The sequence below is a fragment of the Plecotus auritus genome (genome assembly GCF_963455305.1).
Source record: "Plecotus auritus genome assembly, chromosome: 1".
Lineage (NCBI taxonomy): Eukaryota > Metazoa > Chordata > Mammalia > Chiroptera > Vespertilionidae > Plecotus > Plecotus auritus.
The window spans coordinates 61,916,790-61,930,783 of NC_137770.1; the positions used below are offsets into that span (position 1 = coordinate 61,916,790).

Below are 13,994 nucleotides of genomic sequence, written 5' to 3' on the forward strand. Positions count from 1 at the left end.
TTTTTATCAAGAAAGGGTGTTGGGAGAGAAAAACCAAGATGGCAGCATAGGTAAACACCTATACTGCTGCCTCGCACAGCAATTTCAAAACTGCAACTAAAAGACAAAATGGACATCATCCAGAACCACTGGAAAGCTGGCTGAGTGGAAATTCTACAACTAGAAGGAAAGAGAAAAGGACACTGAGACTCAGAGGAGCAGCGGAGGGCAGAGGTGTGGAGATGCGAAGACGCGCATGTACGCTTAAAGGGCAGGCGGCTGAATACGCGCCTGGCTTTCTCGAATGGGAGGGAGACAAAGGCTCCGCACTGCGCTGAACTCCAGTTCTGGTGAGACTCAGGGAACCCAGACTCCTGTGGGGTGAAACTGGACTGTCAGGAGGAAGCACAATGAGACTCAGGGGAGCTGCGGAAGGCAGAGGTGCGGAGGCACGTGCACGGAGAGGGTGAGCAGCTTAGCGCGTGGCTGGCTTTCTCATTCAGGAGGGAAACAAAACCTCCTGACTGCACTGTACTCCAGTTCCAGGTGAGACTTTGGGTACCCAGATTCATTCAGGGAGAAACTGGACTGTCTGGTAGCAGGCAAAACTCAAGGGCAGCTTTCTCTGAGAGTTGTGTGCAGCCATTGCCGCAGGACACTGAGACCCAGGGGTCTCTTAGTGGGGGGGCTGATGGGAAACCAAGGCTGTCTGCTCCACCCTGAGATTCCGCCCCATCCAAGCTGAGCACAGAAGCTCTCCCAGCCTAGACATAGCTGATCCTCACAGCCAGTTGGCCTGGAGGTCAATTCCTCCCAGTGATACCAACAACAATCAAGGCTTAACTACAACAAGACTGTGCACACAGCCCACAAAAGGGTGCACCAAGAGTGTCCACCTCAGGTAACTGGGGAGGCTGAGCCACTGGGCCCTATAGGACACCTTGCACACAAAGCCACTCTATCAACTCAGGGAAGCAGCTAAAATGCAGAGACAAAGAGGCAGGTCACAAATGAAAGAAATGGAGGAAAGCAAATGACTGGATATAGAGTTCAAAACCACGGTTATAAGGCTTTTCAAGAATTTCCTAGAAAAGGCCGATAAATTTAGCGAGACCCTCGAAGATATGAAAAAGGATCAACTAGAAATTAAGCATACACTGACTGAAATAAAAAATACTATACAGAGACCCAACAGCAGACTAGAGGAACACAAGAATCAAGTCAAAGATTTGAAATACAAAGAAGCAAAAAACACTCACCGGAAAAGCAAAAAGAAAAAAGAATCCAAAAATATGAAGATAGTGAAAGGAGCTTCTGGGACAACTTCAAGTGTACCAATATCAGAATTATGTGGGTGCCAGGAGAAGAGAGAGAGCAAGAAACTGAAAACCTATTTGAAGAAATAGTGACCGAAAAATTACCCCACCTGGTGAAAGAAATAGACTTACAAGTCCAGGAAGTGCAGAGAACCCCAAACAAGGGGAATCCAAAGAGGAACACACCAAGACACATCATAATTAAAATGCCAAGAGCAAAAGACAAAAAGAGAATATTAAAAGCAGCAAGAGAAAAACAGTTACCTACAAGGGAGCACCCATATGATTGTCAGCTGATTTCTCAATAGAAACTATGCAGGCCAGATGGAAGTGGCAAGAAATATTCAAAGTGATGAATAGCAAGAACCTACAACCAAGATTACTCTACCCAGCAAAGCTGTCATTCAGAATTGAAAGGCAGATAAAGAGCTTCACAAATAAGAAAAAGCTAAAGGAGTTCATCACCACCAAACCAGTATTATATGAATGCTGAAAGGTATTCTTTAAGAAGAGGAAGAAGAAGAAAAGGTAAAGATAAAAATTATGAACAACAAATACATATCTATCAACAAGTGAATCTAAAAACCTAGTGAATAAAAAATCTGATGAACAGAATAAACTGGTGAATATAATAGAATCATGTGCATAGAAAGGGAGTGAACTGACAATTCTTGGGGTGGAAAGGGTGTGGGGGTGCAGGAAGAGACTGGACAAAAATCGTACACCCTTGGATGAGGACAGTGGCGGCGGGGGGGGGGGGGGCGGTAAGGGCAGAGGGTGAGGTGGGAACCGGGTGGAGGGGAGCTATGGGGGGAAAAAAGAGGAACAATTGTAATAATCTGAACAATAAAGATTCATTTTAAAAAAAGAAAGGGTGTTGGATTTTGTCAAATGATTTTTCTGCATCAATTGATATAACTATGTGGTTTTTATCTCTCAATTTGTTTATGTGATGTATCACATTTATTGATTTGCAGATATTCTACCATCCTTGCATTCCTGGGGTAAATCCTACTTGGTCATGGTGTATGATCTTTCTGATGTAGTGCTGGATCCGATTTGCTAGAATTTTGTTGAGGATTTTGGCATCTATGTTCATGAGGGATATTGGCCTGTAATTCTCTTTCATTGTGTTGTCTTTATATGATTTTGGTATTAGGGTGATGCTGGCTTCATAGCATGAGCTTGGAAGTGTTCCTTCCTCTTGAATTTTTTGAAATAGTCTGAGGAGGATAGGTTGTAGTTCTTCCTTGAATGTTTGGTGAAACTCCCCTGTGAAGCCATCTGGCCCAGGCTTTTGTGTGCTGGAAGCTTTTTGATGACTGCTTCAATTAATTCCATAGTTATTGGCCTATTGAGATGTTTAGAATCTTCCTGATTGAGTTTTGGAAGGTTATATTTTTCTAGGAATATGTCCATTTCCTCCAGGTTGTCCAGTTTGTTGGAATAGTGTTGTTCATAGTGTTTTTTAACAATCCTTTGTATATCTGTGGGGTCTGTTGTTATTTCTCCTCTTTCATTTCTGATTTTGTTTATTTGGGTCCTCTCTCTTTGCTTCTTGGTGATCCTGGCTAGACGTTCATCGATCTTGTTTATCCTTTCAAAGAACCAGCTCTTGGTTTTGTTGATCTTTTGTATTGTTTCTTTTTTTTCTTTTTTTGGTCTCTCTGTCGTTTATCTCTGCTCTGATCTTTATTATTTCCTTCCTTCTGCTTACACTGGGCTTTTCTTGTTGTTCTCTTTCTAACTCTTTGAGTTGTAGGGTTAGGTAATTTATTACCATTGTTTCTTGATTTTTGCAGTAGGCTGGTAGAGCTAGAAACTTCCCTCTCAAGACTGCTTTCGCTGTGTCCCATATTTTTGGATTGTTGTGTTTACATTGTCATTTGTTGCCATGATGTTTTTTATTTCTTCGTTGATCTCTCTGGTAACCCAGTCATTGTTTAATAGCTTGCTGTTTAGTCTCTATTTGTTTGATTTTTTTGGATTGTTTTTATTGTAGTTGATTTCCAGTTTTATGCCACTGTGATCTGAGAAGATGCTTGATATGATTTCTATCTTCTTGAATTTGAAGAGACTTTGCCTATGACCCTACATATGGTCTGTCTTTGAAAATGACCCATGGGCACTTGAGAAGAATGTATATTCAGTGGCTTTGGGGTGAAATGTTCTGAAGATGTCAATTAATTCCATCTAGTCTAGTGAGTCATTTAGGATTGATGTTTCTTTGCTGATTTTTTGTTTAGAGGATTTGTCCAATGGTGATAGTGGGCTATTAAAGTCTCCTACTATGATTGTATTGCTGCCAGTCTCTCCTTTGATATCCTCCAGGAGTTTTTTTATGTATTTGGGTGCTCCTGTATTGGGTGCGTATATGTTTACCAGAGTTATTTCTTTTTGTTGGATTGCTCCCTTTAGTATTATTAAGTGGCCTTCCTTATCTCTTGTTATGTCCTTCACTTTGAGATCTAATTTGTCAGATATAAGTATTGTTACCCCAGCTTTTTTTTCATTTCCATTCACCTGAAAAACCTTTTTCCATCCCTTCACCCTTAGTGTGTGTGTGTCTTTTTTTTCTGAGGTGGGTTTCTTATAGACAGCAGATATATGAGTCATGTTTTCTTATCCAATCCGTTACCCTATGTCTTTTGATTGGGGCATTTAATCCATTTACATTTAAAGTTATTATTGATAGGTACTTATTTGTTGCCATTTTTATTCTTTACCCCTGTGTTCCTTCTTCACTTCCTATTTCTTACTTTCTTTTATTTATTTATTTATTTATTTATTTATTTATTTATTTATTTATTTATTTTTTTACAGCAGACCCTTTAGCATTTCTTGCATTGCTGGTTTGGTGGTAATGAACACCCTTAGTCCTTTTTTGTCTGTGAAGCTCCTGATTTCACCCTACATTTTGATTGATAGCCTTGCTGGGTACAGTATTCTTGTATTCAGACCCTTCCTTTGCATGACTTTGTATATTTCATTCTATTCCCTTCTGGCCTGATGAGTTTCTGTTTAGAAATCAGTTGCTAGTCTGATGGGGGTTCCTTTGTAGGTTACTTTCTGTCTCTCTCTGGCTGCTTTTAAGATTTTTTGTCGTTGGTGTTTGCCAATTTAATTATAATGTGCCTTGGCGTCGGTCTTTTGGGGTTCATTTTGCTTGGGACTCTGTGAGCTTCTTGTACTTGTGTGAGTTTTTTCTTCCCTATATCAGGGAAGTTTTCTGTCATTATTTTTTCAAACAGGTTTTCTATTCCTTGCTCAGTTTCCTCTCCTTCTGGCACCCCTATTATGCGGATGTTGTTTCGTGTTGTCCCAAAGTTCCCTTAGGTTCTCCTCCTGCTTTTTAATTTTTTTTTCTAGAAGCTGCTCTACTTGGGTATTTTTTCCTACCTTGTCTTCTAGCTCACTGATGTGGTCCTCTGCTTCTTCTAGTCTACTCTTGATGCTTTCTATTGAGTTCTTTACAGCAGCGATGTCATTTTTAAATTTTCTTGGTTCTTCATTTCCTCTTGGTTCTTACTCATATTGTCAAATCTGTCTTCCAATCTTTGCATCCACCTTATGACCATTTCTCTGAATTCTTTCTCTGGCAGGTTGCTTGCCTCCATTTTGTTTACTTCCTTTTTTGGTGATGCCTGCTTTTCTTTCATATGTGGGGTGTTTCTTTGTCTCCCCATGGTCTCTCTTCTCCGGGTGTCTGGTTATGTAGTTCTCTCTCTCCTTATCCCAGGCGAAATCTGACCTTTCCATGGTGGAGTGTAGAGCTCCTCTGAATCCACATGTTTGCGCCAGTTGGGGACTGGTGCTCTGGGGTTTGCAGCTCTTTGTGGGTGCCCCAGTTGTAGATTTTCAGCATTCCGATAACATCCACTTTCCCCTTCAAGATGGCGCGGTCTTCGCGTCCAAGCCAGTGGCTCCGGGAGAGAACCCAGCAGCACTGGGGGCTGCCTGGTCAGGGGAGCCCCGTCCAGCAGTCCCCCACCTTCTCCTGGAGTAAAGCTGTCCCTTAACTCACCAACAGACACTCGCCGTGCGACCCTCAGCTGTTCTTTCTATCTGCTCTGGGACAAAGCTCGGGACATGTCTGTCTATTCCGCCGCCATTTTTTTTCTCTCTTACATGGAATCTTAAAGGCCTCCCCTGCTCCCAGTCCAAAAACCATCCCCTCAGAAACCTCAACTTAAATGGATGGACTTTATATGTTAATGTTTATGCACTTGATTGGAAGAAAGTATAATATAGTGTTTATTTGTTCTCTTGGGTGTACTAATTTTAAAAGGGTAATGTTTGTGTTATATGTTTTAAATAGAATTATTTTGTGGTAATACAGTGTGAGGTTGAGTTTTTATGTGTATGTGTTTTGTCTTTTTTTTCTTTAATTTTGCAGCCTCTAGCCAAATTTTCAACTTGAAAAAGAATTAAGGTCTTATAAACTTAACAAAAAGTGTCTTAAGATTTCTTTACAGTGATAAAACATACATTATGTTGCCACATCTAATATCAGAGAGCACATACATGAATTGCAACTCGACCAAATACTACTAAATTGCAACTCTACCAAATACCATTAAAAAGAGTTTTAACTCCTACTTTCCATGTTGCTTTTTCACAAGGGGAAGCAATGAGTTTATGCCTTAGGTCTCTTATCTATGGAACAGTATCATAATATTATCTAAGGGGTTCTTATGAGGATTAAAAAGGTTTCATTAAGCCCTTAGAGTAGTGTTTCATTCATAAAGAGCTCTTAGTGAATAATGTTGTTGTTACAGAAATGATTTCCCACAGTTTCATGAAGGTGCTACTTGGATTATTTTATTTTCTTTAACACTGTTTCCTAGACAGATCAAAGAAACAAGATGGAATGTCCAGGCATACCTACCTACTTATTATTATTATTATTTTATTTTTTTGTTAATCCTCACCCTACGATATTTTTTCCATTGAAGTCTCTTTTGTTCCATAAAATTTCTCCCAATCATATTGCCTTATACCATCCACCCAATTACAAAATGCCAAACCTTTTGAAAATCTTTCTTTTAAAAAAAAATGCTTTTATTGATTTTATACAGAGCAGAAAGGAGAGGAAGAGAGAGAGAAACATCAATGTGAGAGAGAAACTTGAGTCCACAACCTGGGTGTGTGCCCTGACCAGGAATCGAACTGGCCACCTTCTGGTGTTTAGGACAATGCTCCAACTGAGCCACACTAGCCAGGCCTTGATAATCTTTCATACTGCTAACCTGATAGAACACAAAATTGATTAGAGGAGTTATGCAATCAAGTTATAAATCCTTTGAAAACAAATATAAAAGTTACAGGATAAGGACAGGGTTTTTTACTTGCCCCTTCTACCCTCCATAATCCAACTTATTTTCTAAAAAATTTTATTGATTAGTAATTATTTTTAATACTATAATACTGTAGAACTATTTCATGACATTCTTCCTGCTGAGATTTTCTGTGGTATTTTTGAGCTTGTTCTCACCATTTGAATTAGTGGGTAGATAAACGAAGCATGCTGATAAAGCATTTCGTGGAAACTAAGATAATAAGATAGGACTTTCAATTAGTATTTTTCTCATAAAATAATTATAATTCAAACTCAGTAATATATTTAGAGTGGCCAGTTAGGATTTCAGGTCTTAGTGCAGTAGTTTTTATTTTGTTCCCCCAAACATGGTTGTAGAATTGTTGCATTTTTGCACCTAAATATTTAGACCATATATGTCACCTTCCTCTCATACTCTTGGCTCCTAACACAGATATTGATTACTTCTGGTGTGTGACTCTGAAAGAGTTTGCTTAAAGAAGGGAATCACTATGGATTGCAAATCTTCCTGGTTCTATAAAGGTTTACATTTAAGTTTGAGTTTATTTTTATTTATTTATTTTGAGTTTGCGTTTACAGTGTAATATTCGTTCGCTCTTTCTGCTTCAGTTTAAGATGCTCCCAGAATTATTTCAAGATGATGAGAAGGCCATCAGTCCAACCTCAGCCACCTCTTCAGGGCGCACACCCCTCACCCGCATTCCTGCAAAGCCCACCAAAGGTCGACCAGGCCAGACAGCCAAAGAGCACAAGAAAACGGTGGGGCACCAGGTGAGTTCAGGAAACCACTGCTGTGGTGTCCTTTCCTCCTTGGCTCTGCTGAAGCCTCAGGTCTTCCTTCCTCAGCCTCCCAGGTGAGGAGAGGCTGGAGCTTTCACTGTGAGAACGTGCAACACCATCCACTCTTACTCCTCTCCACCTAACTTTAGACCTGTGACTGATTAAGCCTTTTACAAATAATGTTTTTTTCGTCTTAATTCTTCTTCCTTATGGACCACTGTTGCCTTTGTTTTGTTCTCTGGTTGCTTCCTCTCTGGATTTGTACAGAACATCAGCTCCTTCAACTGGAACAGTGCCCTCTCCTTGTTTTTGATGTCTTAGCCCTCCGTGGGGAGTGGAAAATGTAACATGCATACTTAGTGCCTGAACAGGGGCCCAGGCTTTGGACAGGCGGCTAAGCACTGGTCAGCTTGTTTTCCTGTGTGTGTGACCCTGTGCCTGGTGCGGACAGGAAACAGGGCCAGACACAGGTCTACTGCCTTCATCCTGATCCCATGTCCCTACTGGTAATCCCACCTGGCTCTACTCTCCCATTCTCCCATTCATTGCCTATACTCTTAAGTCATCTGTTATATTTTTCAGTATCTTACAGCAAAACTCCCACTCTACATAATTAAATGGCCTTAATATTCATAAAGCAAAGTTATATTTTTAGTCAGAATTTCGCGTTCCCAACAGAAAACAGCAGAGTTGTATATTAAAAGGAGAATAGGAAGACAGAACTCTAATGTAAACGATGGACTTTGGGAGATTATAATGTTTATGTCCATCAACTGTAACAGATATACAACTCTGTTGGGGGATGTTAATAATGGGGAAGGCTGTGCATGTGTGAGGATAAGGGATGTATGGGAAATCCCCATATCTTCTCAATTTTGCTGTGAACCTAAAACTGCTCTAAGAAAACAGAGCCTATAAAAAAGGGGGGTGTGGGAAAAGGAATGGGAGAGAGTGAATGTATATTTAGTAGAGTAAGCATATAAATAGTAGAATTTAAGCAAATTGTAACATAAAGCATTCTTGTTTGATAGCAGCTCCCCTTCTGAGGGTGGGTCAATCTCTACTACTGTCATTAGAAGAAAATTTTAACTTGTTTTACATAATCTTTGGCTTTGACAAAACCTTGATGCCCCTTTCTGCTCTTTCCCGTGCAGTTCCGAAATTCCCTTCACCTGCTAATGGAGACCCTCAATGCCACTACCCCTCACTATGTGCGCTGTATTAAGCCTAATGATTTCAAGTTCCCATTCACGTAAGTATTTCTCAACTACTGAATTTAAAAGTATCCATATATCAAAAGGATTACCAAAACAATAGAAGGAAAAAATATTTGGGTAATTCTTCATGTCTTCTATAGGGAAACTACTAGTTAATAGAACTTAAAAATAATTTTTTTAACCTTTTGACACCCCCTCCCCCCCTTACCCATTTCTCTTACCTGTCAACCCCTACCTCTGGCAATCACCAATCTGTTCTCTGTATCTATAGCTTGGATTTAGTGTGTGTATGCTTGTGTTGGTGTGTGTTGTTTTGTTTTGTGTTTTTTATTTTTTATGAGTTTATTTGAGCCAAAATGATGACAATTGCCAGGAAACAAGATCTCAAATGCTCCATGTTTTATGTTTTTTAGATTTCACATATAAGAGGGATCATATGGCATTTGTCTTTCTGACTTAATTTCCTTTAGCATCATGCCTTCAACGTCCATCTTGCCCAAATGGCAAGATTTCATTTTCTTTCTTTATTTTAAAAAAATATATTTTTGTTTATTTCAGAGAGGAAGGGAGAGAGAGAGAAAGATAGAAACATCAATAATGAGGGAGAGGGAGAATCATTGATTGGCTGCCTCCTTCACGCCCCATACTGGGGATTGAGCCAGCATAACTTCCTGGTTCATAGGTCAGCGCTCAACCACTGAGCCATGCCAGCCGGGCTCATTTTCTTTTATGGATGAAGAATATATACAACAGTTTGTTCATCCATTCATTGGGTAGTGTCCATATTTTGGCTATCCTATCTAATAAAAGAGTAATATGCAGATTGACCATCACTCCAACACACAAGATGGCTGCCCCCATGTGGTCAAAGATCCTGCCCCCATGTGGACACAAGATGGTCACCACAAGATGGCCAGCAGGGGAGGGCAGTTGGGGGGTACCAGGCCTGCAGGGGAGGGCAGTTAGGGGTGACCAGGCCGGCAGAGGAGGGAAGTTGGGGATGACCAGGCCTGCAGGGAGGGCAGTTATGGGCAAACAGGCTGGCAGGGGAACAGTTAGGCATCAATCAGGCTGGCAGGGGAGTGGTTAGGGGGTGATCAGGCTGGCAGGCAGAAGTGGTTAGGGACAATCAGGAAGGCAGGCAGGTGAGCAGTTGGGAGCCAGCAGTCCTCGATTGTGAGAGAGATGTCCGACTGCCCATTGGTGGGATTGGGCCTAAACGGGTAGTCGGACATCCCTCGAGGGGTCCCAAATTGGAGAGGGTGCAGGCTGGGCTGAGGGACACCCCTTCGTGCACGAATTTCGTGCACCGGGCCTCTAGTTGTAAATAATGCTGCAATGAAATGGGGTTGCATATATCTTTTTGAGTTAGTGTTTTTGTTTCCTTTGCATAAATATCCAGAAGTGGAATTTCTGGAACATATGGTAGTTGTATTTTTAATTTTTTAAAGGAATCTCCATACTGTTTTCCATAGTGGCTGCTTGTTTATTTTTATTTTGTTGCTTTTACTTTTGGTGTCTGATTAAAAAAATCATTGCCAAGACCTATGTTATGGACCTTATACCTGTTTTTTAAATTATTATTAGTTGCTAATTATTGTATTATTTTCTTCTTGTTAATTTATTTTATTGTTGACAGTATTACAGATGTCTCCCATTTTTCCTTCATTTACCCCACTCTGCCTAGCCCCTACCCCCCAGCCCCCAGGACTTCACTACCCTATTGCCCATGTCCATGGACTATACATACATATACACACACACACACACACACACACACACACACACACACGCATACTAGAGGCCCGGTGCACGAAATTCGTGCATGGGGTGGGGTGTGTCCCTCAGCCCAGCCTGCACCCTCTCCAATCTGGGACCCCTCGAGGGATGTCCGACTAAAGGGGCAGTCGGACATCTCTCTCACAATCCAGGACTTCTGGCTCCCAACTGCTCGCCTGCCTGCCTTCCTGATTGCCCCTAACTGCTTCTGCCTGCCGGCCTCATCACGCCCTAACCACTCCCCTGCCAGCCTGTTTGCTCCAACTGCCTTCCTCTGCAGGCCTGGTACCCCCCAGCTGCTCTCCCCTACAGACCTGGGTCCCCCGCAACTGCCCTTCCCTGCAGGCCCAGTCGCCCCCAACTTCCCTCCTCTGCTGGCCTGGTCACCCCTAACTGCCCTCCCCTGAAGGCTTGATCGCCCACAACTGCCCTCCCTTGCAGGCCTGGTCCCTCACAACTGCCCTCCCCTGCTGGCCTGATCACCCACAACTGCCCTCCCTTGCAGGCCTGGTCCCTCACAACTGCCCTCCCCTGCTCGCCATCTTGTGGTGGCCATCTTGTGTCCACCTGGGGGCAGCCATCTTTGACCACATAGGGGCAGCCATCTTGTGTGTTGGAGTGACAGTCAATTTGCATATTACTCTTTTATTAGATAGGATAGAGGCCTGGTGCATGGGTGGGGGCCAGCTGGTTTGCCCTGAAGGGTGTCCCAGGTCAGGTTGGGAGTTCCCTTGGGGCATGTGCAGCCTGGGTGAGGGGCCTGTGGTGGTTTGCAGGCCAGCCACGCCCCCAGCGACCCAAGTGGAGGCCGTGGTATCTGGGATTTATTTATCTTCTATAATTGGAACTTTGTAGCCTTGAGCAGAGGCCAAGGCAGGCCAGGGCTGTGGAAGCTTGGCTTCCTCCACCGCCAGGGGCAACTCAAGCCTCCTGCTCTCTCCAGCTCTGTGGCTGCCACCATTTTTGTTGGGATTTATTTATCTTCTATAATTGAAACTTTGTAGCCTTGAGCAGAGGCCTGGGCTGGCCAGGGAAGGCAGAAAGCTTGGCTTCCTCCATTGCCGGGGAAACCCAAGCCTCCTGCTCTCTCCGAGGCCGTAGCCATCTTGGTTGGTTAATTTGCATACTCGCTCCTGATTGGCTGGTGGGGCGTGGCTTGTGGGTGTAGCGGAGATACGGTGAATTTGCATATTACTCTTTTATTAGATAGGATATAAAAGCCTAAGCAACCTGCCGACTGGCCGGTAGCTATGGCACACAATGACCACCAAGAGGCAGATGCTCCAACTGGTAGCTGTGACATGCCCTGATCCCCAGGGGGCAGACACTCAACACAGGAGCTACAGAGCTGCGGTGACTTGGCAGCTGCGGTTCTCGGGTGACGCACCTGGAACCAGAGAGGAAGAAGCCCAAGTCCAGGGTGCATCACCCGAGAACCACCCTCTTGCAATCTGGGACCCCTCAGGGGATGTTGGAGAGCCAGTTTTGGCCCAATCCCCCACAGACCAGGACGAGGGACCCCACTGGTGCACGAATCCGTGCACTGGGCCCCTAGTAAGTATATAAGTTCTTTGGTTTCTCTCTCTTCATCCCCCCACTCCCACATGGAGGTATGTCAGTCTGTTCCATACCTCTATGCTTTGGGTCTTGTTTTGTTGGTCAATTCACTTTGCACCTATGTTTTCTTCTAGGAATTTTATGGTTTTAGGTTTATGAGCAAGTTTTTAGTCCATTTTGAGTTAATTTTTGTGAATGGTATAAGATAAGTACCCAGTTTCATTGTTTGCATGTGGCAATCCAGTTTTTCTAACACCATTTGTCAAAGAGATTGTCCTCTTCCCATTGTATATTCTTGGCTTGTTTGTCATAAATTAATTGATCATATATGTGTGGGTTTATTTCTGGACTTTCTATTCTGTTCCATTGATTATTGTGTCTGTTTTTATGCCAGTGTCATACCATTTAATTACTATAGTTTTGTATCAGTGTTTGAAATCAGGGAGCATCATGCCTCCAGCTTTGTTGTTCTTTCTCAAGATTTCTTTGGCTGAGTTTTTTTTTTCCTTGTTTTTTTTTTTTCCAGTTTTTGTTCCCTTTTGAGAATGTGAGAACAAATGAATAGTTGGCCTTATGAAGATTTTAAAAGTTGAGTTTAAGCAAGCATTCATAGTTCTATTTTTTATTTTGAATTTACTTCAGTTTAAGAACTTTCTGAGTTTTTGTTAATTTGGGCATTAGTTAAAACCAGAGCTGGGTGGGTAACAGTACTTTGGCAAATGCTTAAAGTTATCCCTGCTACTTTTCCACTGTTGAAACCATCATAGAATGTCTGCTTTTACCAAACATTTTGTTCTACGTCAATTACCATATGTGGAGGGAATGGTGGTTTTTTTCCCCAGAAGAAACATATTTCTCTAATTTTAAAAGTAATGTATGTACGAAGAACAATAAAAAAGAAAAAAGGTTTAAAAAAAAAACAAAAAATAGAAGTAATGTGTGTATATTGTAAAAACAATATCCAGAAACTATAAAATAGTATAAAAACAAATGCAAAAGCATTCATTATACCCAGAGAGATAACTAGTATTAAGTGACCAACATTTCTTCCCTGCTGTGTGTGTGTGTGTGTGAGAGAGAGAGAGAAAGAGCAAGAGAGAGACACACTAATGAGAGGAGCTCATGCTGCAATTGCTGTTTTATACCTGCTTTTATCTTAATAAATTGTGCATACTTTCCAGTTAGTAAATAAAAAAATCCACATCATCATCATCCTAATGGCTACATAATGTCCCACTGTTTAGACATACCATCATTTATTTTAATTATTTCCTATTGATTGCCATTTAGGTTATTCCAACAATGCTATGATAATCATCTTTTGCCAAACATTTTTATATTTTTGCCTGATTACCTCCTTAGGATAATGTATTTCTAGAAGTAGAATTTGTGAGTTAGAGATTAGACACATTTACCAAAGGTTATAAGAGTTTCAACTCCTACTGTACAGCGTAGGAGTGCTCTTTTTCCTACACCCCTGCCAACCCTGCCCTCTGGCTATTTGCCTTAGACTGGAGGGCAATTCTGAAAAACTGTTATATCCTCCTCATTGCCAAGAAGCCCTTCCTAGAGGAAGTGGGAAGCAGAAGAAGCTGCCACACCCTGGGCCACTCTAGCTAACCCCATCTCCCACCACCATCACCACCACCACCAGAACTTGAGAAAATAGCACAGCAGAGCGTTGGAGCGGTTGCTCAGAGCTTAACTGGGAGAGTACGAGGAGTGATCATTCAGTGAGTGGCAGGCCTTACCATTTCCTCTTTTAGGGTCAATTTAATGTTAAGATATCAGTTGTCTAGAGTAAAATAAACATCCTATATAATAAAAGGGCAATATGCAAATTGACCCTAATGGCGGAACAACCGGGAACTGACTCTCACTGACCACCAGGGGGCAGATGCTCAATGCAGGAGCTGCCCCCTGGTGGTCACTGTGCTCCCACAGGGGGAGCTCCACTCAGCCACAAGCCAGGCTGACGGCTGTGAGTGCAGCGGTGGTGGCAGGAGCCTCTCCCGCCTCCTCAGCAGT

The 13,994-nt window shown here is 42.2% G+C and overlaps 1 protein-coding gene across 1 annotated transcript in view; it reads left to right on the top strand.

The window, feature by feature from the left end:
* MYO5A (myosin VA) overlaps positions 1 to 13,994 on the top strand; it is a 236,091-nt gene that overhangs the window by 146,163 nt on the left and 75,934 nt on the right. Inside the window, exons 15-16 of the mRNA XM_080650082.1 lie at positions 7,243 to 7,404; positions 8,568 to 8,665. Of these exons, the coding sequence (XP_080506208.1) occupies positions 7,243 to 7,404; positions 8,568 to 8,665 (260 nt within the window). The remainder of the gene's footprint in view (positions 1 to 7,242; positions 7,405 to 8,567; positions 8,666 to 13,994) is intronic.